Genomic DNA, 24,689 nt, shown 5'->3' on the forward strand with positions numbered 1-24,689 from the left:
GGCCCCTTCTTGCAGCCGCCCGACCGCCGCGGAGCGGAGCGACTGGATCTCGCGAGATTCTCGTGCGGCAGGCGCCGGGGCCAGCATGGCGGACTCGCAGGTGCTGCCCAAGCGGGGTCCCTTCCGCTCCACGTGGCTGCGGGCCCGCAAGGCTCGGACGCCGCTCGTCCTCAGCCGCCGGCCCCGCCGCCGGCTCGGGACGCTGCGTTGGTGCGGCCGGAGGCGCCTGCGGCGGCGGCTGCTGCAGGCCGAGGCGGCCGGCGCGGACTGGCGGGAGAGCGGCTGCCCGGTGCCGCGCGCGGTGGCCCGAAGGCCCAAGCCCGAGGCCCCCCGCCCCGCCCCGGCCGCGCCCCCCGCCGCGAGCGGCCCCGCCACCCTCCCCATCCCCCCCGTGCGGCCGGCCGGCCCGGGCCGCGCGCTGCTGCTGCTGCCGCTGGAGCAGGTGGGTCGCGCCGGAGGAGCCGCAGCCCCTGAGAAGACCCGGCCGCCGGCGTGCGGAGCGGGGACGCCGGGACCTCCCGGGGGGCCCTGGGCTGCCGAGCGACGCGACCGCTGGGTGCTTAGACCTGCCAGCAGGGCCGCGGACCCTCTCGACGCGCTCAACTCTCTGGAGTCCTTGCCTTTAGTTCCGTGGATGTTTACGGGCGAGGACGCTGAGGTGTAGCGTAGGCACCTTGCCGAAGGTGTACGGCAACGGCAGAACTGGTGCTGAACCAGGCAGCCCGGCGGCGGGGCGTGCTCTCCTTCCTCCAGGGCGGGAGGAAAGTGAGAACCAGGAGTGCGAGAAACTTGGCTGGCCGTGGGCCTTGGTACAGGTGGGGGTCGTGAGGACAGCGGAGCCCAGTGCATGGGACCCCCTGTCCTTCCTGCGTCTGTACACCAGCCGTCTCTCTAGCTGCCCTGGCAGAGGAAATTGGGTTAAAGGTAGTAAGTACCTGATGGTCACCTAGTGCAATGTACTGTGACTTGGAAACTCCCCCCCCCCTTTGATATGTGAAAAGCAATTAAGAATTTAGAAAACTTAAAAAAGAAGAGGGGGGGTGGTGCCTGGCTGGCTCAGTGGGTGGAGCATGCTACTCTTGATCTCACGTTGTCACTTCCAGTCTGAAATTGGGCATAGAGTTTATCTTAAAAGAAGTAGAAGAAAGTTCAGAAAACTTGTAACAGAATTTGTAATGTATCTTCTTTTTTCTTTCTTTGCTAGGGTTTTACTTTTAGCGGGATCTGCCGTGTGACTTGCCTCTATGGCCAGGTGCAGGTGTTTGGTTTTACCATTAGCCAAGGCCAGCCAGCCCAAGAGGTCTTCTCTGCCTACACCCACTCTCGCTTGGCTATCAATGCAGTTCATTATTCCATGCCTGAGAAAAGCAAGAAGGAGATGAAAAGAGAAGCCCGAACTTTGCTCAGATCTCACCTTAGTCGGGGTAAGGAAAATAGCTGGATAATTTACTGAAGGTGTACTATAATAAGGCTGATGTTTTTAGATATTCCTACTGCCTAGACATTGCGGTTTTTTGTGTCTATTTAAACCCTCATGACGGTCCTGTGATTCAAATTTGTTTTCACCATTTTACAAATGAGAAAAATTGCTCAGGGCCACATACCTAGTGTATAGCAAAAGCAAACCTGGATTGATATCTCCATCCAGGTGTGTTCCTAGTATGTGATACGGTTTCCTGAAGAAAGTTTTCAAACGTAAGTCCTGCTCTCAAAAAGTGGACCGTTCAGCTGAGAAGGTAGTCCTAAATAATGTAGAATTTCATGGAGTTACTTTTCTCTTTACAGATGACAGATGCTGGTTGATGAAGAACTTTTCTCCTCTGTGTTCCATTGTGATGCTAGAACAACTGAAAACCTCCACTGTGAACTTCTTAGTCAGCCATCCAGGTTTATCTTACGTTTTCGTACAAGAGGTAGAGCCAGTTTTCATTCAGAGTTTTGCTAATTACTTTCACCAGAACAGTCATGTCAGATGACTGTAGGAGCTCCCTTGGAAGATCAGTTTGTTGTGTTGTGGGTTGTGCACAGTGTCACATGTGTGCACTGCAAAATAGCATAGAAAATGCTATCTCCCTTTCCTCATTAGTTTTTTAATTTTTAAAAGATTTTATTTATTTATTCACGAAAGACATACAGAGAGAGGGAGAGAGGCAGAGACACAAGCAGAGGGAGAAGCAGGCTCCATGCAGGGAGCCCAATGTGGGCCTGGATCCCAGGACTCCAGGATCACGCCCTGGCCTGAAGGCAAGCACTAAACCGCTGAAGCACCGAGGGATCCCATCCTCGTTAGTTGTATTCCCCCCTTTCATCCTTTCATATTGTAGGTGGTTAAATGCCTTTTGGAATTTTTAATTTATGTTTTTTCCAGTTTTTTTTTTTTAAGATTTTATTTATTTGAGAGAGCAAGCATGCATGAGTGGGGAGGGAGGAAGGGGGAGAAGCAGGCTCCCTGCTGAGCAGGAAGCCCTATGTAGGGCAACTTGGGGCTCGATCTCAGGACCCTGGATCATGACCTGAGCTGAAGGCAGATACTTAAGCAGCTGAGACCACCAGGCGCTCCCCCCAAAAGATTTTTTTTTAACTCTAAGTACAATCTACCCCTCAACGTGGGGCTTGAACTCGACCCGAAGATCAAGAGTTGCGTGCACTACTGACTGAGCCAGCCAGGTGCTCTGCCTTTTGGAATTTTTTTAAAATGGTTACATTTTTATTCTGATTTATTAACTTGAGACGGTATAAATTTTCTCTATAAGCATACTTCAGTAAGCTTATACTTTCTCCCATTTCTTTCTCCAAATTTTTGCTGACCATGTTACTAATTTTTTTTTTTAAGATTTTATTTATTCATGAAAGATACACGGAGAGAGGCAGACATAGGCAGAGGGAGAAGTAGGCTCCCTGCAGGGAGCTCGATGTGGGACTCAATCCCAGGACCCTGGGATCATGCCCTGAGCCAAAGGCAGGCGCTCAACCACTGAGCCACCCAGGCGTCCGCATGTTATTAATTTCTTTAAGTCATGTTCTGTTGCTATAATTGTCTCCTGTGAGCCGGAAATTGAGCCTAATCTGTAGGATTATCAGGCTGACTGGATTCGAGGTATGAGGAAAAACCAAGGAATAACATGCTTTTGGATGCTTATAGTTATTGAGATGGGGATACTACAGGAGGAGCAGATTTAGTTGTTAACCTTGAGATGCCTGTTAGACATTCCATTGGAGATGTCAGGTGGACAGTTGAATATATGAGTCTGGAATTGGGAGCTTTCAGCAGAATGGCACACAAGCCATGAGATGGGATAATAACACCAAGGGAGTTGATACAGAGAAACAGGGGAGTTCAAAGTCTGAGGCTTTTGGCACTCCCAAGAAGAGGTCTGGATGAGGGAGCAGCAGAGACTGTCTCTGATGTCAGAGACATCAGAGGAGTCACTGATGTTAGAGAAAAACCAGGTGAGTGTGATCAGGAAGTCTTCAGAGGAGCTGGAAGTGAACAGTTGTGTCACTTGCTGCTGTTGGTAGGTTGGTCCCAAGAATGGAGCCTGGGAGGTAGGAGTCTGATCTGGACAGGCGCAGTTGCAGTAGACTGCTTGGGGATAGCCTGACCGGATTAGGGTCAAGAGCCTAGGGAGGAGGAATTCCAGGGTTTAAGGGAAGGAATTTTGCTTTTGTGATTGGAGAAGTGTGGTCAGAGTTTTGTTTTTTGTTAAGATGCAGGAAAAAAAAAAAAAAACCAGTGCATGTTTGAACACAGCAGGTAGGAATGATCCAGTGCAGGGAGGGAGGTAATGGTGGAAATGAGGCTGCAGAAGGGGAGCTTCTGGCTCTGGTGTCTGTAGGGAGGAGTCAGCCTTGAGAGCAGTGGCAGTTCACCTGGAGTAGCTGGCCCACGCAGAAGTTCTCTCTCTCTTTTTTTTTTTTACTTTAAAAAATATTTTTATTTATTTATTCATGAGAGATACACAGAGAGAAAGGCAGAGACATAGGCAGAGAGAGAGGCAGGCTGCATGCAGGGAGCCCAATATGGGACTCGATCCTGGGACCCCAGGATCATGCCCTGAGCCAAAGGCAGGTGCTTAACCACTGAGCCACCCAGGTGTCCCAGAAGTTCTCCTTTGATGGTCTCATCCCCTCCAGGAAATAGATCAGGGCCATAGCTCAGTGGGAGTAGCTAAGTGGCAGGTGTCAGAGGTTAGAAGTGAGAGGAGAGGCCATGCAATGAGCACAGGACAGTCAGTGGACTTTTGTGATGACCTCCGTTTAATCTAGTGCAGACTCAGTAGCTGGATGAGGGCCATGGAAAAGGAAATGGGAACCTTGTGTTATCAAGCCTTTGCCTCTTGCAAGGGAAAATTCTAAATACCTTGATTTTTTTTTTTTTTTAAGATTTTATTTATTTATTCATGAGAGACACAGAGAGAGAGAGAGAGAGAGAGAGAGAGAGGCGCAGAGACACAGGCAGAGGGAGAAGCAGGTTCCATGCAAGGAGCCCGATGCGGGACTCGATTCTGGGTCTCCAGGATCACACCCCGGGCTGCAGGCGGCGCTAAACCACTGCGCCACCAGGGCTGCCCTCTAAATACCTTGATAATCTGTTTTCATTCATTTTTTTAAGATTTTATTTACTACTTTGAGAGAGCAAGCGCAAGCCAGGGGAGAGGCAGAGGGAGAGAGAGAAGCAGACTGCCTGTAGAACAGGGAGCCTGATGCAGGGCTTGATCCCAGGATTCTGGGATCATGACTTGAGCCAAAGGCAGACGTTTAACTGACTGAGCTACCCAGGCTCCCTTGTTTTCATTCATTTTAACTCTATTTATTTGTTTTCTGGGATTTCATCACCACTGTTGTATTCCTTATGCTCCTCCTCTTCCTATGCTGTAATTTCCCTCCCCCACTGTGTGTCAGTACATCCTAGGGTTATTTTTTCATACAAGGCAGATAGTGAACTTTATATGATCTGATTTTAAGGTACATAAGATATTCTTATTTTGACATCCATGATTGATAGTTGAACACAGTATAGTTTTCCTTGGAGACCTTGTGCCACTGTATTCTAGAATCCAGTGTTGCTGTTAGGAAGTCACACACCACACTGATTCTTCTATGATGTCTTTATCCTGGGGTTGATGAATTGCATGAGTATATGATCATGGATGGGTCTCTGCCTTGATTGTCTTCACTACGGAGGCCTTGTTTCCTCTGAGGCTCCAGTGAGGGCCTGTTCCTCCATTCCTTGGGTTGTGTCGGTGGTTTCCTGGTACTTCTGCTGGAGCGCCAGTGGACTTAGTGGGCCTGTTTTCCACATTGTTTCAGCTCTGTTGGTTGTCTTTTTACTTTATGTCTAAGGATGCCGTCCTGATTTCGTTCTGTATCACCAACCTGTTCAACAGCAGTGGTCTTCTGTTGAATTGAATTTGCACACTTTCCTTTCCTGTGGGGTCTCCTACAGAGGTGATGGCAGCTTGAAAGGAAGTGTCAGCCAGGACAGGTACAGACTACTATAGAATAGCTGATGAGACTCTTTGAAGGGATGGCTGCTGGGGTAAGAGGGGGACTCAGATTTATCTTTCATAGCTCGCACAACTATTTGAAGTTTACTAATTTAGCACCAGAGGAAGACTGTGCACTTGTTTTCACGTTTTCTTAAAACATTTTTAAATTGTTAATTTCAGAGTCCAACATTCCAGATTAACTCTGAACATTTAGCCCTGAGATCTGTTGGCATTAAAAGGGAGAAGAAGAAAAATGGCCTTCGTTTGACTGAGAGTGTGTTGTCGGCCTTGGAGGAGTTGGTTACCGTGTCCTGTGGTGAGTGATATGTGGTGATAAAGGGAGTGTTAATCCCCCAGGGCCTTAAGATTACAATGTACATGTAGAGCCCTAAAGAAGGTTGCTAATTTGAGGCATCAATGTTTGTTTTGTTTCCAGAAGAAGTAGACGGCTGCCCTGTCATTCTGGTTTGTGGCTCTCAGGATGTTGGAAAGTCAACATTTAATAGATACCTGATTAACCAGTTATTAAATAGGTAAAAGTGTTTTTATTTTTGTTTAGATGTATTATTAGATTTGGGTAATGAGATAGGATTTTTGATTTAAGAAACTAGACGGGAAAAAAAAAAAGAAACTAGATGGGAATGCATTTGACTTCTAAATACAGATTATCTACAAGTCTGTGCAAAGCTGCACTCTCTGTTAGGCTGTGTTTCGTAGTGTGGCACAGCGGCCTCTCGGGGTGTCCTGATTGTGCTTATCAATTAATGTGCAGGAATCACCTGGTCTGTTTGTCCATACCCAGAGGTTCAGAGTAGGGAGCAATTCTATGGCATTTTAAAGATCAGGTATTAGGAAAGACGAAGTTGTATCCACACTGTGAATGGACACCATGACCACACCTGCATCATATTTTCTTTCAACATTTTTTTTATATTGATGGCTGTCTTTGGAGCATTCTACCTAAAAGACTACATAGGGTGGATTATGCCTATGTATTGCATGAAGTCTGTAATATCTGATTTATTTTTTGACAAAATTAAAGTTAGTTGAGATTTTCTTTATTTTTTTCAATATTTTAGTATTTCCTGCATTGACTACTTGGAATGTGATCTGGGACAGACAGAATTTACGCCTCCAGGATGCATTTCTTTACTTAATATTACAGAACCGATTTTAGGTATGTATTATACATTTCTTTCATGTCTTGGTTTCATAAAACTCAAATATAATGATACAAAAAATTCAGAAACTATAAGGAGCACCTGACTGGCTCAGTCAGTGGAGCACACAGCTTTTGGTCTCAGGGTCGTGAGTTCAAACCCCACATTGGGCATGGAGCCTTTGTAAAACAATTAAGGTAAAAATCAATAAAAATTAGAAAAAACAAAATGGGAGTGAACATCCCCAGACCAAGTTCCATTATGGTAAGCAGAACCGATAGCCATTTAGTTTTGTGTGAATTAGAAACACACCTTCATACGGTATTCCCTCTTCTATGAACCTGTATGATGATGAAGTGACGTTGACACAATACTGTTAGCTAATCTATGGATTTTACTCAAAATGCATTCAGTTATCTTACTTTTTTTTTTTTTCCATCAGTTATCTTACTGATGTACTTTTTCTGGTTCAGAATCCAAACCAAAGTCCCATGTTAACGTTTTTTTAATAGTAAGATATGTACAAGGTGATATTTACTGTTTTAACCATTGATACGTGTCCAATTCAGTGACATTACGTGCGTTCGAGGTGTTACATGCCCATCACCACTGTCCATATCCAAAGCTTTCTTCCTCCCCAACTGAACCGCTGTCCCCATTAAAGAACACTTGTTCCTCCTGCTCGCCTTCCAGCTCCTGGGAACCTCTGTTCCACTCTGCCTGTCAATTTGCCTGTTCCAGGTCCTTCATATAAGTGAAAACAATATTTGTCTTGTGTTTGTTTTTTCTCACTAAGCATAATTTTTTTCTTTTTATTTTTTAAGTGTTTTTATTTTAATCCAGTTGATTAACACAGTGTTTTATTAGTTTTAGGTGTACAATATGGTGATCCAACACTTCCTTGTATCACCTTGTACTCCTCACAAGTGTGCTCCTTCATCCCCATCACCTGTTTCACCCCTCCCCCAAGCATAATGGTTTAAGATAATGTCCATATTGTAGCAGATAATCAAGATTAATTTCCTTTTTGTGGGTATCAGTCCATTATATACATGTATCACATTTTGTTTATACATTCAGCTGCTGATGGACAGTTGGATTATTTCCACTTTCTGGATATTGGGAGTAGTGCTGCTGTGAACATCAGCATACAGATATCTGGGCTGGTCCCTGCTTTTAGTTCTTTGAGATATACACTAGAAGTGGAATTGCTGGGTCATATGGTAATGCCATGTTTAACTGTCAGCCTGTTTTTCACAGCGGATGCATTTTGCATCCCCATTGGCAATGCACAGGGCTCTTCTTTCTCCTCATCTTGTCATCTTGATTATAGCCATCCTGTTGGGTGTGCAGTGGTAACTCAGTGTGGTTTTGATTTGCATTTCCCTGATGAGCTTCTGTTCCTGTGCTTTTTGGCCTTTTTAGATCTTTGGAGAAATGTCTGTTCAAGTTCTTTGCCCATTTTTGAATTGTGCTATTACTGAGTTTTAAGAGTTCTTTCTATATGTTCTATAGATGTTAATCTCTTGTCAGATAAATGATTTGCAAACATTTTCTCCCATCCTCAACATTTTCTTTCTTTTTTTTTTTTTTTTTATGATAGTTACAGAGAGAGAGAGAGGGAGGCAGAGACACAGGCAGAGGGAGAAGCAGGCTCCATGCACCGGGAGCTCGATGTGGGATTCGATCCCGGGTCTCCGGGATCACGCCCTGGGCCAAAGGCAGGCGCCAAACCGCTGCGCCACCCAGGGATCCCTCCTCAACATTTTCTTTCCATTTTCTTGACTGTGTCCTTCAATACAATAAAAGTTCTTTTTTTTTAATTATCTACTTTATTATTTTTTTAAGATTTTATTTATTTATTCATTAGAGAGAGACATACATACACAGGCAGAGACACAGACAGAGGGAGAAGCAGGCTCCATGCAGGGAGCCTGATGCGGGACTCAATCCCAGGACCCCAGGATCACACCCTGGGCTGAAGGCAGGCGTTAAACCGCTGAGCCACCCAGGGATTCCCACAATAAAAGTTCTTAATTTTTATGAAATCCACATTAATTTTTCTTTTGTTGATATTCTCTTGATGTCATGTCCACAATGTCGTTGCTAAGTCCAATGTCATAAAGATTTTCTCTAATGTTGTTGGAGTTTTTTTTTTTTTTTAAGATTTATTTATTTATTTATGATAGAGAGAGAGAGAGAGAGGCAGAGACACAGGAGGAGGGAGAAGCAGGCTCCGTGCCGGGACTCGATCCCGGGACTCCAGGATCGCACCCTGGGCCAAAGGCAGGCGCCAAACCGCTGAGCCACCTGTTGTTTAGCTTTTATATTTGTCTTTGGTCCATTCTGAATTAATTTTTTTTAAAGATTTTATTTATATATTCATGAGAGACCGAGAGAGAGAGAGAGGCAGAGACATAGGCAGAGGGAGAAGCAAGCTCCACGCAGGGAACCCGATGTGGGACTCAGTCCTGGGACTGCGGGATCATGCCCTGAGCCCAAGGCAGACGCTCAACTGCTGAGCCACCCAGGCGTCCCTTGAATTAATTTTTGTATATGATATAAGGACAACATCCAGCATCACTCTTTTCATTGTGGGTGTCCAGTTTATTTGTTGAAGACTGTCCCTCCCCCATTGAATGGTCTTGGCACCCTTGTGGTAAAGTATTTGTTAATTTATCTTGTGGTGAAGTATTTGATCATACATATGAGGGCTTATTTCTGGGCTTCCTGTTTTATTCCATTGACCTATGTGTCTATCTATGCCAGTTCCATGGCAGTGGAGGAATAGGAGTCCTCCAACTTCATTCTTTTTCAAGATTGTTTTTGGCTGTTTGGTAGTACCCTTGCAATCCTGTATGAATTTGAGGATCGGCTTTTCCATTTCTGTGAAAAGGCTGTTGAATTTTGGTAGGGATTGCATTGATTGAATGTGTAGATCACCTTGGGTGACACATCTCAATAATGATAAATCTTCCTATATGTGAACACAGGATATCTTTCCAGTTTCTTTTTTTTTTTTTTTTTAAGTTTCTATTTGTTTATTTATGAGAGACGCAGAGACATAGACAGAGGGGGAGGCAGGCTCCCTGCAGGGGAGCTTCATGCGGGACCCAGTCCCAGGACTCCCAAGATCACGACCTGAGCCAAAGGCAGATGCTCAACCACTGAGTCACCCAGGTGCCCTCTTTCCAGTTTCTTAAGTCTTCATAAATTTCTTTCAGCAATGTTTTGTGGTTTTCGTATACAAGTCTTTTACTTGGTTGGATTCATTCCTGAAGATTGAATTCTTTGAGCTATTACCATGAATGCAATTGCTTTCCTAATTTCCTTTTCCAGTTCACTATTGGTGTATAGGAACATCTGATTTTTGTGCGTTGACCATGTACCCTGCAAATTTGCTGAATTCCTATATTAGTTCCAGTAGGTCTTTTGTGGATGTTTTAAGAATTTTTATATAAAAGATCATCATCTGTGAATAAAAGTAGTTTCACCTCGTCCTGTCCGGTCTGGATGCCTTTAATTACTTTTTCTTGTCTCCTAGCTCTCTCTGACTGGGACCTCCAGTGCAGTGCTGAATAGAGGGAAACATCCCTTTCTCCTTCCTCATCCTAGAGGGAATGCACTTCAGCAGAAGTGCACTGCCAGTGGTGGATTTTCTGTTGTTCGCCTTTGTCACGCTAAAGAAGTGGGCTTCTCTCCCTGGTGTGTGAAATGTTGTATCATGAAAGGCTTTTGGACCTTGTCAGGTGTTTTTTCTGTGTCGAGATACTTGTGTGATTTTTGTTTAGTTGACTTTTTTTTTTTTTTTTTTTTTAATTTTTATTTATTTATGATAGTCACACAGAGAGAGAGAGAGAGAGAGAGAGAGAGGCAGAGACATAGGCAGAAGGAGAAGCAGGCTCCATGCACCGGGAGCCCGACGTGGGATTCGATCCCGGGTCTCCAGGATCGCGCCCTGGGCCAAAGGCAGGTGCCAAACCGCTGCGCCACCCAGGGATCCCTGTTTAGTTGACTTTTAAAGATTTTATTCATTTATGTGAGAGAGAGAGAGAGAGAGAGCACAAGTAGTTGGGGCACCAGGCAGAAGGAGAGGGAGAAGCAGTCTTCCTGCTGAGCAGGAAGCCTGCTGTGGGGCTCAATCCCAGGACCCTGAAATCAGGATCTGAGCCGAAGGCAGAAGCTTAACCAACTGAGCCACCCACGCACCCCTGTTTAGTTGACTTTTAAAAGATACATGATAGATTAGGTTGCTGGATGTATTGTGGATTTAACAGACTTTTTGACAATAAGTAGGGCATTCATATTGTTTTTAGTTTTATCAAAACTAATTGTTTATACTTTGCTCTCCAGGTGGTTTCATTGTTTTCTTTTACATTTTCTATAGTCCATTTATTTTTCTTTTCCTCTTTCACCCCTTAATATTTCAGCGGGTGTTTCCCCAAACAAGGACACTCTATTACGTAATCATCATGCTGCCACTGAGTCAAGGTAGTGATATGGTTATGCTGCTGTTCCTTTGTTCATCCAGCCACCTGCCTGAGTCCCGTGTGTATTTGCAAATCTTTAGTCTTCAGTCTGGAGCAGTCCCTTCAGCTTTTCTTTTACGACCTTGGCAGTTTGGAAGAATACGTTTGTCGAATGTCCCTGTGGTTTGGCTGAGATGTGATGCTGTATTCTCTGTGCATCCCATCAACAAGCTATTGGTTTGCCCTATTACCAGAGAGGTTAACTCTGCTCATTTGGTTAAGATAAGTGTTTTCCACTCTGACTGTAACTAGGTGTGTTATTTCTTCAAGGTGTCACTGTAGATCCCCTCAGTGGAAGAGCTAGGAAACATATGCTTGTTTAAACCCACACATGCATATACGTGTGTATGTATGTACACACACACATATGTGTATATACACTACCTCTTTTTCTCTTTGTATGTACGTTCCGTATTTATTAAGAGCCATGAGTTTACTGCCATCATTCCAATTCCAGTCTTTCACCCCAGGTTTATTCTAGTTAGCTTTCCCCCTTCCACATTCCCCCTTCCATATTTATAAGTTTCCTCTCTGATGATGAGAACCCTGGCTATGATTATTCTCCATGTATTTATGTATTTACTCAGTTCCTTTGTATTTGTTCAGTCTGTCTGCTGTGCAGGCCATTCCTCAGTTGTGGGCTGCCCCAATCCCCATATTCACCTTTGGTGGGCGCCTCGCTAGCCTTGGCTCCGGTGGCCTTGCCTCAACCACAGAAACCGGGCTCTCACCCTGCTGTGTTGCCATGTGGTTCTGGTCACCAGCCTGCTGAGTGGTTCTGGATCCCAACCAGAGAGGGGTGTTGTCTCAGGCTTGATGGATCCATGCTGCGATTAGGAGTGTCTACTCTGGATCTGGGCTACCTGAGGTTCAAGCCTGGCTGGTATCTACTCACTGTGAGACCTTGGTCAAATTAATCTACGTCCTCTGTACAAATGGGGATAGTAATACTACCTACTTTGTAGGGTTCTTATGAACATTAGAGACTCCATGTGAAATACATGGGATGTAGTAAGTGCTATGTTCCAGCACATCATTGCTGCTGTTCTTATTTGTCCTTTCATTAAAACATCATGCCTGCAAGGATGGGGAGGTTTGTTTTGTTCACAGATGTATCCTAAGTACCTACAACAATGCTCAGTGTTGTAGGTGCTCAGTAAATGTCTGTTGAGTGAATGGCCATATAAGGACATAATTGAGATTAACTTTATTAAAATAGAGTAAAAATAACATGTCTTTGTATTAAGCTGAAAGCTCAGATTTTTATTTTTATTTTACTTATTTATTTATTGATGATAGAGGGAGAGGCAGAGACACAGGCAGAGGGAGAAGCTGGCTCCATGCCAGGAGCCTGATGCAGGACTCGATCCCGGGACTCCAGGATCGTGCCCTGGGCCAAAGGCAGGCACCAAACCGCTGAGCCATCCAGGGATCCCAAAGCTCAGATATTTTTTTTTTTTAATTTTTATTTATTTATGATAGGCACACAGTGAGAGAGAGAGAGAGAGGCAGAGACACAGGCAGAGGGAGAAGCAGGCTCCATGCACCGGGAGCCTGACGTGGGATTTGATCCTGGGTCTCCAGGATCGCGCCCTGGGCCAAAGGCAGGCGCTAAACCGCTGCGCCACCCAGGGATCCCCAAAGCTCAGATTTTTAAATTTAATTTTATTTATTTGAGAGAGGAGAGAGAGCGCACACACACAAGTGGGGAGAGGGTCAGAGGTAGATGGAGAAGCAGGCTCCCCCCTGAACAGGGAGCCCAACGCAGGGCTAGATCCCAGGACCCTGAGATCATGACCTGAGCCTAAGCCAGATAGACACTCAACCAACTGAGCCACCCAGGCGCCGGGAAAGCTTAGATTTCTGAAAATGGGATGCAGCTGTTCCCAGTGGTGAGATGGTCTGGTAGGATGGTCTTTGATTTCCTTAAGGATCTTTGTCGCTGAAAATGGCTGAAGCAAAACCCTCACCTCCTTTTAAATAGTCACAGATTCAGACTCTTACCTTTATCTTCCTAGGACCACCTTTCACCCACCAGAGGACACCCCAGAAAATGGTATATTACGGGAAACCTTCTTGTAAAAACAACTATGAAAATTATATTGAGATAATAAAGTATGTATTCAGCTCCTACAAGAGAGAGTCCCCTCTTATCGTCAACACGATGGGCTGGGTGTCAGGTAAGCCTGTGGAGGCACATCTGGCAGAAAGGAGGGGCAGCATGAGTAAACTTTTCGCTTCAGGCAGTAATGCTGAGCCATTTTTAGGAGACTCTTTGATTCTTTGTCTCCGAGTAGCCGTGCTATTTTCTCATAGGCATGTGTCACTGCATTTTAGCGCCACAACTGCTGTGTCCTCTTCTTCACAGACAAAGGACTTTTGCTTCTCATTGATCTCATCCGGTTGCTGTCTCCCAGCCATGTTGTTCAGTTCAGTTCTGGCCGGAGCAAATACATGCCAAACCTCACCCCTGACTATGTGGATGACATGGACGGCCTGTACACAAAGAGCAAGTCCAGAGTCAGAAACAGAGGTTTCCAACTGGCAGAGTTTACGGAGAATTTGGAATTTGCTGACGAAGAAAAGGAGAGTCCAGTTGTGTTCACTGGACATAAACTGATATGCGTCCAGTCAGACTTTACATTTAGAAAAACTCCAAGAAATAGGTAATGAAACCATCATGGCTGGAGAATGAGGTTCTCTGCAGTTTAACAAGGCCTTCTGCCCTCAATTCCTTAAAAGGAATAAGTCTTCCACAACTTTTCAAATTTTCCTCACAGCCCTGTGTTCGTGAAGGAGAATCTGTTATTTTCTGAGCTGTTACTGTCCCAATGGAAACAGAGACAGCCCCGTCCTAAGATGGAATGATTTTGAATTTTTCAACTTTATGATGGTATTAAAGCAATATATATGCAGTAGACACTGTACTTTGGATTTTGTTCTTTTCCTGGGAAATCGGAATGCTATACAACACTCTGTCCTGATGCTGGGCGGTGACAGTGACCCTCAGCTCCCAGTCAGCCATTTGGGTGAGCAATAGACACAGCAACCATTCTGCACCCATCCAACATGGGCTCTGTGTTAGGTGATTCTGCCCAGCTTGAGGCTAATGTGAGCATCCTAAGCACAATTCAAGTGGGCAAGGTGTCTTAAAGGCATTTCCAGCTTCAGATATTTTCACTTTTTTGTGGGTGTGTGAGGACGGAACCCCATCATAAATTAAGGAAGACCCATATCCAGAGGTGGCCTTCAGCTCTGGTTGCCAAGAGCTTTTACTGAAGGGGAGTCTTTACGTATCATGTTTTTCCAGTGGGTTTATAGAAAGGCAGGGTCTACAGATGTTGAAGTAGGGATGTGTGTTCTTACTACATATAACCTTTGTAATGACTAACGGACTCTGTTTCCGAGCGGGAATTGGGCTCCTAATGTTAAATCTCTACTTACTTCATTCTAATTTACTTTTCAGAGAGTCACATAACAAAGTTCTCCGTGATTTGGCGGTACTAGGTTACCTTGGCCAGCTGCAGCCCCCAGTGCCACGACCACTTTGTCCTTTACATGGTCTGACACCCTATCAGGTAACCTGAACTCGTATGAGGAATTGTCTCTGTTGACTTAACGAGCACTCGAGCAGCTTCCTGGGCTCTTCTGGCCACCTTACAGCGCTTCACTCCTCTTTCCTCAGAATCACCCTGTGGTTTAGGGCCCGTAACTGCCTCAGCTCATAGACAGGAGAGCTTGTGCCCATAGCTAGCTGCTATCCTGTGTTGGCCACGACTACTTCTGTGCTGGTTAGGAATGTTCTGTCTGATTCTAGAGGTGGCCCTGGGCAGTCCGGCTCTAGTGCTTCCACTTTGTAGCAGCGTGTAAGACCGTGTCTTACTTGGAGAACAGAGGCTGTGCCCGACCTCACAGGATGGTTCTGTGGGTTCACTGAGTGTTCATAGTGGCTCCTGGCATCTGGAGACTACTCTTTTTTTTTTTTTTTTCTTTATTTTATTATTATTTTTTTACATGTAGGCTCCATGCCCATTGTGGAGCCCAGTGCGGAGCCTAGTGCCAGCCTTGAACTCACCACTCTGAGATCATGACCTGAGCTGAGATCAAGAATCAGACACTTAACCAACTGAGCCACTCAGGCACCTCCCAGAGACTGTTCTTGAAAGCATTTCATATTGTCAAAAGTGGATTCTAGGGTCTCTTGGGTGGCTCAGTCAGTTAAGTGTCTGCCTTTGGCTCAGGTCATGACCTCAGGGTCTTGTGTCAGGCTCCCTGCTGAGCAGGGAGCCTGCTTCTCCCTATCCCTCTGCCTGCCGCTCCCTCTGCTTGTGGTCTCTCGCTCTGTCAAATAAAATCTTTAAAAAGAGCATGCATGTGTGTACTTGTGCATGAGCAGGGGAGGGGCAGAGAGGGAGAGGGAGAAGCAGATTCCCTGCTGAGCAGGGAGTCCGATGCAGGGCTCGATTCCAGGACCCTGAGATCATGACCTGGAGCAAAAGGTAGATGCTTCACCGATTGAGCCACCCAGGAACCCCAGATAAATAAAATCTTAAAAAAATAATAAAATCTTTAAAAAAAAAAAAAAGGTGGATTCTAGCACTGGAATATTTGCATCTTGGAATCCAAGCTCCTTAGAATTATTTTGGAAAGAAACTACCATGATATTAGAATGCCAGATGATGAAAGATTAAAATAGCAATAGATGGCATTTCCTAAATCCTTACCCTCTGTTCTGTCTTAAACCTGTGTTAACTTCTTTGCTCAGAATGTCTTTGTTATTACCCCATTCTACAGATGCTAGAACTGAGGTCAGGGATGCTAAGTCAGCCTGCCCAAGGTGCCTAGTAAAAGTTTGACCTGGGACCAGAGCCCAGAGTGTTTACCATCTGCTGTCCATACTAAGCACTCAGTGTGTGCTGTGCACTTGACCTGGAACAGCTCCTTGCTCAGCAGGGAGCCTTCACAGCAGCCCAGTGAGGGAGAGGCTCTTTCATTCCCTTTTTACAGCTTAGGAGCTGGGCACTGTAGGCAGGTCGAGGCACTGGACTCAGGTCACACCTCAGCGGGGCACTCCTCAGGCAGGAGCTCTAGGCCTGGCCGACAAGGACATGTCTCCCAGGTCTGATGGTGAGCTCATCTCCCCTGGAGAATCTCCAGCAGTTAATTGAAGTTTTGGTCAGTGGGGTCTTTTACTCACTTAGAGATGCTCTATAATGGAACTTGAAGCTTATCTACTGTAATTGTATCTGTCTTTTGCTATTTCAAGTTTGTTTTTGGAATCTAAGCAATATAACAAAATACTTTTCTACTTTATAAATCGGAAATTACATGAAGAGTTACATGTTAAAGGCAGAGTTGACCTTTAAGCAACACTGGATTGAACTGTGTGGGTCCACTTATATGCGGAGGCTTTTTATTTTATTTTATTTTTATTTATTTATGATAGTCACACAGAGAGAGAGAGGCAGAGACACAGGCAGAGGAAGAAGCAGGCTCCATGCACTGGGAGCCCGATGTGGGATTCGATCCCGGGTCTCCAGGATCGCGCCCTGGGCCAAAGGCAGGCGCCAAACCGCTGTGCCACCCAGGGATCCCGCGGAGGCTTTTTTTGATAAATAGAGTCATTCCTGTGTTGTAAAATGTACTCTTCCTTGTGATTTTCTTAGTATATGTGCTGCTGAAGTGAGCACTCCTTGTGATTTTCTTAATAACGTTTTCTTTCCTCCAGCATCCTGTGAGAATACAGTGTGTAATACGTCCAATATACAGAGTGTGTGTTAGTCGTCTGTTTGTTATCTGGAGGGTTTCTAATCAACTGGAGGCTCTTAGTAGTTAAGTTTAGGATGGGGGTCAGAAGTTATTTGTCGATTTTCAACTGCGTTGGATGGGGATCAGTGCCTCTAACTCCCGTGTTGTTCAGGGCTCCACAGTATTTATCTTGTGCTCCTGGAGTTTGGTCCATTTTTCTTAACTCAGTATGTTGTATAGAGAATAGATGGAGGCTCTTTCTCACTGAACGGAGGTTTGCTTTCTGACATTAGAAGACCTCTCAGCAACTGGGGTTTTCACAGTCCCCCTCGACTTTAATGCATTTAGGGTGTCTTCAGACGTGTGTCTTTAGAAAATTCCAGGCGTCGGGATGCCTGGGTAGCTCAGTGGTTAAGTGTCTGCCTTTTGCTTAGGTAGTGATCCTGGAGTCTCAGGATTGAGTCCCACTTCAGGTTCCCTGTGTGGAGCCTGCTTCTCCCTCTGCCTGTGTCTCTGCCTCTCTCTTTGTGTGTCTCTAATGAATAAATAAGTAAAATATTTTTAAAAAAAGAAGGAAAGAAGGGAGGGAGGAAGGAAGGGAAAAAAAGAAAAAGGAAAGGAAGGAAAGGAAGAAAGAAGAAAAGAAAAAAGAAAATTCCAAGTATTAGTTTGGATTTTTAGCAATTGTTGGCCGGCAAAGAACTTAGTATGAATTTCTTAGGTTCTCTCTATTAAAATAGTGAAACACTGACCAGTATTTATTAGCATTTCTGTTCTGTTTAGGTACTTTTTGGTGGACAGTTTGGCCAAAATTGCTTTAGATGGCTGCCTAGTCAACTTTTAAACATTAAAGGTAGCCTTTCAGGGACGCCTGGGGAGTCTCAGTGGTTGAGCGTCTGCCTTTGGCTCAGGGCATGATCCCAGAGTCCCAGGATCGAGTCCTGCACCGGGCTCCTTGCATGGAGCCTGCTTCTCTTCCCTCTGCCTATGTCTCTGTCTCTCTCTCTCATGAATAAAAAATACAATCTTTAAAAAAAAAAAAAAAAAAAAAAAGGCGTCTCAAATAGAATTACTAGAGGGAGATGCAAATTTATTTTCCAGGTCCCTTTCAATGCGGTTGCACTCCGGATTATTCATGCTGATGTCGCTCCTACTCATATATTATATGCTGTGAATGCCAGCTGGGTTGGTCTTTGCAAGATCCTGGATGATGTCAGAGGATACGCAAATGGGCCCATCCTACTTGCCCAGACTCCAATCTGTGATTGTTTGGGGTTTGGTGAGTGAGAGTAAAACATGTCTATATACCTACTGAAATTGATCTCCAACCATATATGGTTGGTCTTGTTGACCTTGTAGCTATCTCTTGGCTGGAGTGGTCGGAGTGTCTCTGGCTTCTAGACAGTGGGCCTGGGGGCTGGTGGGCAGGAAGAAAGTAGCATTTTCTCTGCTTCTCCTGCCAACTAAATCTAGGATTCCTAAGGGCCTAGTCATGGCCTTCCTGTCACTTGACATGTTTTCCCTAGGCCATCTGTCCACCTGCTGGCCCCTAGATCCATCTTTAGGCTGACTTCCCACAGGATCTCGGTAGCACAACTGTGTCTGAGCTCTAAGCCCGTGTTACCAGCACACTTCTCCACTTGGATATCTCACTGGCATCTGAGACTTAGGTCCATGACTGAGGTCCTGATTTTTCTCCCCAAATCTGCTCCCACCCTCACCATCTCCTGTTCCAGGCCTGAAGAGTCCTTGGAAGATTCACTCTGGTGTTTGCACCAGACCCCTGGGTCCACCTTGGTATCCCCTTCCCTTTATTTGACATATCTAACCCATTAGCAGGTTTGCTAGCTCGTTTCTAAAATATGTCTGATTCCTCCAATCTCATCTTGTCTTACTCTGCCAGTCTGAGCCACTGCTTCTCTGCTGGAATTTGCATAGTCGGGTGATCTGAGGACATTGTGACTATGTCACGTCCTGGTACTTCCCATCACTCAGGCCCAGCACCATTGGCCTGGCAGTGCTTCAGGCCCTTCCTCCTTTGCCTGTCCCCCTGGCTCATGGAAGCCAATAAATGTTGGTATGATTCTGGAAAAGTGCTGGACCTATGTAACCCAAAATTAGCAAAACCTTTACATAATTAAATACGTGTTTCTGAGTTACATGAGACTACTTCTAAAAAGTGTTTCCATAGAAATTGTAACCTGGTACAGACATGAAGAAGGAATTGATAATGGAAAGATTGAGTTGTCTCTGTGTTCTGCACAGTGGCTTTTCTTCCTGGCCTGAGTGTGCCTTACCTAAGACAGTCTAGGACTTTTGCATGTAGATCACTTTGGTTGTTCATGGCTGAAAATGGGAAGGGTTCTAAGAGATGGAGGTATTTGATGACTCTTGACCAAGGACTTCATATTTTCAGAGCAAAACACAGTTGAAACTCTTATTTTAAAAGCTGTTCTATAATTCTTAGTGTTAGGGGGGTATAACATCTTCCAGAAGGGATTATTTGTGTGTGTTTTATGTGTCTTCAAGGAATTTGTAGAGGGATCGACATGGAGAAGAGGCTTTACCATATCCTTACTCCTGTGCCCCCGGAAGAGCTAAGAAATGTGAATTGTCTGCTGGTTGGAGCCATTTCCATTCCACATTGTGTTTTCAAGAGCCAGGTGAGTGCCGCTCTTCAGGAAAGCCAGAGAGAGTCACAGGGACACGTTATTGTGGAGAGGCCCAACAAGGCAAATGGAGTATCAGAGTGGCCTGAGAGGCCCAAGGCCATGAATTCCCATCATTGGTAGTCAGGAGCCCCATGGTAGAGCCCTTATCCCAGAAGTAGGTTATGGGAGGAGAGAACAGAGGTGGTCTTCCCCAGGATTACTCCTTCCTGGGGATACCCATGACAAAGTCATGGGGAGTCCTTGGCTGAGGGCGTCCATGTGTAGACTGCGGAGATGCTGGATGATCCTCACATCTCAGTTGCTAGCCTTGTTTGAGGGAGAAACGCACCTACTCCCTCTTACTCTTGTGCTGGTTGATGTGTTTGTGGACTTGAATTATTCAGAAAGGTGGCAGTCACCTTTGTTACGGGCTAGTTGTAGGAAGTGGACCCTCTGTGGGAAGGGAGACCAGAGGTCTTAGGAGTGTGGGGACCTTACTCAGACTCTCACTTTTCACAATATTTTCTGGGGAAGAAAGGAAATGCCACCAAGTCCAATTGGCAGAATTTGGGGTATTTCCATTCATTCTCTTCATGTTTCTGTTTCAGCGTGGGCTCGAAGGAACAATACCTTACATCACCACAGATTACAATTTTAAACTTCCGGGAGCATCAGAGAAAATTGGAGCAAGAGAAACTGAGGAGACATGTGAAGAGAAAGTACACCCCAAACCTAAACTCTATCGAAGAATAAACTGACACTGACGTTATTAGTAAGGGAAGGAGCTTTTACCTGAAAACTGGACTTCGTCTGCAGCCTGCCATCAGACTGATGGCGAGGATGGGGAACGGTGCCCTAAAGTAGCCAACAGCGTTTCCCATGTACCTCGTGGATCTAGAGTAAATTTAACTCTTAAAAGCTACGTGACCTAGAGTTTTGCCCTGGTGTTCTGTATGGTTCTTCATACTGACTGTTTTCTTTTCCAAAGGGTTAAAGCAGCAGGGGGACGTTTGTACACCATTAAAGCAGAGAACACAGTTGATTCCTCACAAAGCTCTTCAAGCACCTGGTGGTTGGAATCTGGATAAAAATAGGGAAACTGGGTCCTTAAGAATCTACCAAAGAGGAAGGGAGGCTTGGCCAGCGGGGTCACAAGCAGACTGGTGCGGGGGCTCCCCGGTCCTTGCCCAGCGATGGCAAATGGGAAGGAGGTCCCAGCAGCAGGGTCCGCCCGTGGTTGTGCTCATCTCCGGTCCACACTCTCTTTCATTCACTCGGTCTGGTGTGAAAGGATCACATTTGGTTTGTTTGGTGTAATTAATCAAGGTTTAATTAGATAAAAACTTTGGACTCAAGAGCCCTTCGTGTTTTGGGTTTTTTCATCTATGACTTTATGCTGGAAAATATTGCTCTCAAATTTAGGAAACCTTTGCCGTGGTCTCTGTAAAACTAGCTGTGTCCTAATTGACTTCTCATTGGGGATTGAAGACATAGCGTGGCAGAGCTGGACACCAGGCTGTTTGGAAAAAGGACTGGCCGAGCAGCTCGTGGAGAGCTACATCTCGTCTTTGGTGGCTGGACCGGATCTTGCACATAAGGACAACTCTGCGCCATCCAGTGCCTCCTCCAGGGGAGACGGGATGATGAAGCCATTCTCCCGATGGCTTCTGGGAAGGTGGTGGAAATCCATTCTTCGTCTTCTCCCTGATTGTCGCAATTCTTGATCCTCTAGGTTGGAAGTGGTTTTGGTAAACAAGGGTATCTGATTAGATCACATCATTTGTGCATTTCAGTCTGTGAAAGTCTTACTGAGGTAGCTTTTCAAACTGGTCTTGTGGGTTCAGCTTTCTACAGATGATGTGGAAGGCCGGTTATTTGGATGTGGGTTTTAACATCTATGTTCATTTAAACCGTTGGTTGTTGTCCTGATTCTTACAGTGGCCCCTCCACCCTTACATGCTCTCCCTGGAACTGTGCCACCCTCCAGGGGTGGTTTTGATTCTCTGGAGACAGTTTAGGGCCTGACTTCATTGGGTCTTAGTTATATCTAAGTTTACCTTGTGCGTGCTTTCTGTCTTGGTCTTGCCAAGAACTTTGACAGACAATCTGCCATTACCAGCATTTTGCCTTCTTCCCTAGTTCCTTGTGTCTTCACAGTGATGCTCACTATGGGTCCTGGGCAGCAGGTCTCAGGAGGAATGACAGTTGATGCCCTGGCACCTGCACTCCAGGAAACAAAGGCTTGGCTTTTCCCTTACCGCCTGCTGCTCTTCAGGAGAAAGTAGGCATTGCCACTAGAGGGAGCTGCCGGCCCTCGGTCCCGTGGCCCCAGAGCCTGCCGGGGAGCCTGCCTGAGACTCCTTGGAGGGCTCAGACATCCTGGAGACTCAGCTGTGTAGCCAGCTCCGTGGGCCTGCTCACACCACAGTGATGCCATCCACCCTAGATGTCTGTCCCTGTGATTGTCAATGTCAGCAGTTTGGGCTTTTTGTCATTTCTACAGTCCTTTGGTTCAGAATATGGTGGTAAGTTCTACACTTGAGGTATTCTTAACAAAAACTCAGACATTTGTGTGTGTGTGATTTCCAAAGCAGTATGTGCATATTTTAAGAAAAAGAAATAACATGACTTAGAACTTGAAACCCCCAGTTGCTGATTTTGTGGTTCTTTAAAGCCAGTTCTTTAGAAGAGATTCCTTTATAGGAAAGACAGATGTGAAGATAAATAGCAAGATTCTTGGATGGTGGTCATTTGTAAACAAGGGCCAGTTGGGCCTGGGGACAGGAAGTGGTGGCCCCTCAGCATGGCCTGGAACAAGAGAAAGGGGAGAAGGATCGTTGAGCTGGTCCTTCAGGTGCCATGAATGTTTGAGATTATCACTCTGGAAGAGGCCCGGGGTGGGGATAGGGGGCCTGGGCTGGGACCCTGGGGCAGGGGGCTGCTTCCCTGCCAGACCTGGGATCTGGGTCCCATGTCTACTTGGTAGTTTTATCCTTCAGGTTTGGATGTGGCAGTTGAGTGGCGGAGGCAGCAGGCTTTGCTCTGTGAGCTGGGAGTTGGCCAGCCGTGTATCTTTGCGGGAGATATTCAGCCTGTTGTCATCTGTAAGGCAGGATGGTGGCCATTCGTCAGTGCCTGTGGGGAGGAAGTGAGGCTCGTCTGTATGTGGTGGAGCAGTACCCTGTCTCTTGTTGAATTGTAAGCTGTGAGAAAGCAGGGACCAAGACTATTCCTCACAGTTACACTGGGTCGAAGAAGAAGCTAAATGTTTAAACCTACATCCCTCTCCCTTGTCTGGCCTCTGGGCAGGGTTACCCTCAAAGCATTTTTCCAGCCAAGTGTGCTGTTGTCTCTCCAGCCAACCTGGGGAGTAGGTTCTGGGTCTCCCATTAGTACCCGATCCTGGCAGTTCCATAAACCCTCACTTACTGCTTTTAAAATTGTATGAACGGTTCACTCGGGTAAAAAACAACTTTAAGACCCACCACCACATGGGCATTCACTCAGTGTCATGATGCAGTCTTGTCTGGTGTTTTTCTAAGTTGTATGTGTGTGTCTTATAAAATTGATGTCCCGCCTTATGTGTAGTTTTTTAATCCAGCTCTTTTCATTTAACAAGGGAACTTCTGTGTCATTAAATATTTTTTGAGAACATGAAGTTAATTGTGTGATTTATGTTACATGTGTAGATATATCATCTTTTTTCCGGGAAATTATTTAAATTTAGGATAAATCATGGCAAAAAAAAAAACTTTGGTGAAAATAAAGCATTGGAAGGTGGAATCTGGGTGCCGGAGCAGGGATGACAGGAAACCCCAGCAGATGCTTGTACCCTTTTCCATTTCAATATATTTTTTAAAGATAACTATTTTGAGAGAGAGAGGGAGTGCGCATGTGCACACACACACACACACACACACACAGATGAGAGAGGGGAGGGGTGGGGGGGGAGAGAATCCCAAGCAGACTCCCTGCTGAGTGCAGGGCCCAATTTTGCCTCCATGCCAGGACCCTGAGATCAACACCTGAGCTGAAACCAAGCGTCAGTCGCTCCACCAATGGAGCCCCTCCTTTGTACCCAGGCGCCCCTCATTGCAATACTGAGTGCAGTGGAAGTTTAAGTTGTGTTTGGGCCCAAGGATGTAAGTTAAGAGAAAATGCTATGTCCTTTCTGTACCGTCTTTGAGAGTGTGTTAGAAGGAAGAGTTTTGCTGCCAGAGAAGTTCCAATTAAAAGAGGAAAACCAGCCTGCGGCCTGTGCCTGTAGCTGTCTCAGCAAGTGCTCACTCAGCAGCCCCGTCCTCGCTCTCCCCACACTGGCCTGGCAGAGGGAGCCAGCCTTGGCCCACAAGTGGAGCCTGAACAGTGGCTAAAATAAATATGGGAGCCGTCTGTGCTGTAAGGGGAAGGAGTCACGTGACACACGGGGGCCTCTTCAGCAAGGCTTTGCTAAGCTGAAAGCTTTCCAGGGCTCTGCCAGGGAAAGAGGGCAGAGGGTGGCTGGGGGCCAGCCGAAAAACCCACTTGGAGGCGAGGGGCAGCAGGTCCGATCTGGGAATGCTGGGAGCTGAGTAAGCAAATGTTGGGGAGTCAGCAAACAGAACTGAGCCGGTGGGCAGATGCTGTTGGGCCAGGCCGGGAAGCCCGGGGTCGCCGTGGCAACAGGCCCTGATGCCCCTCGTGGTGCTCAGTGATCTGTGAGCGCCTGTCAGGCAGGGAGAAGCCACCAAAGTCTCAGCCCTTCTTGTGAAGAGGCCAGCCAGGGGGCTGCTGCTGGCCGTTGGGGTGGGAGAGACAAGGGTCTTCATGGAACTGCCTCCATGAAACGGAAGGCTCTCACAGAAGCAGCACTATGGGGTCTGTTCCAGGGAGGAAATGGGTACTTAGGAGTGGAAAATCCACGGAGAGGAAACCACCAGCAAGGAAATGGTGTGAACTGTGGCCACAAGGTCCATACGTTAAACTAGCGTCGGGGCCTGCGTCGGAGGCGAAGCGAGTTGGCAGGGCCAAAAGCTCTGTGGTTTTCTGCCAGAGAAATTCAACCTGGTGCTGAGTCTGGGAGAAGCCTTCTGGTTGGGTCTGCAGCTGGGCAGAGGGCAGACCTGTGGGTCT

General features: G+C 46.1%; 1 protein-coding gene across 2 annotated transcripts; it reads left to right on the top strand.

Annotated features, from left to right (window-relative positions):
• Positions 1-70: 70 nt before the first annotated feature.
• Positions 71-23,235, top strand: NOL9 (nucleolar protein 9). 2 transcript variants are annotated; one of them, XM_072819864.1, is made up of 12 exons: positions 71-442; positions 1,205-1,424; positions 1,786-1,913; positions 5,670-5,805; positions 5,926-6,022; positions 6,569-6,666; positions 13,197-13,358; positions 13,547-13,844; positions 14,645-14,756; positions 18,028-18,205; positions 19,456-19,589; positions 20,186-23,235. In XM_072819864.1, the coding sequence occupies exons 1-12, from the start codon at positions 86-88 to the stop codon at positions 20,333-20,335; spliced, it is 2,070 nt and encodes a 689-aa protein (XP_072675965.1). In that variant the 5' UTR covers positions 71-85; the 3' UTR covers positions 20,336-23,235. The 2 variants fall into 2 exon arrangements, with proteins under 2 accessions (XP_072675965.1, XP_072675966.1); XM_072819865.1 differs by having other exon boundaries at positions 5,929-6,022.
• Positions 23,236-24,689: the final 1,454 nt, after the last annotated feature.

The sequence above is a fragment of the Canis lupus genome, chromosome 3 (genome assembly GCF_048164855.1).
Source record: "Canis lupus baileyi chromosome 3, mCanLup2.hap1, whole genome shotgun sequence".
Lineage (NCBI taxonomy): Eukaryota > Metazoa > Chordata > Mammalia > Carnivora > Canidae > Canis > Canis lupus.

Coding starts and splice junctions, on each gene's coding strand:
- NOL9 (XM_072819864.1), top strand. CDS start 86: ATGGCGGACTCGCAGGTGCTGCCCAAGCGGGGTCCCTTCCGCTCCACG. Junction 6,023..6,568: donor ATTAACCAGTTATTAAATAG/GTAAAAGTGTTT, acceptor TCAATATTTTAG/TATTTCCTGCATTGACTACT. Junction 13,359..13,546: donor CACGATGGGCTGGGTGTCAG/GTAAGCCTGTGG, acceptor TCTTCTTCACAG/ACAAAGGACTTTTGCTTCTC.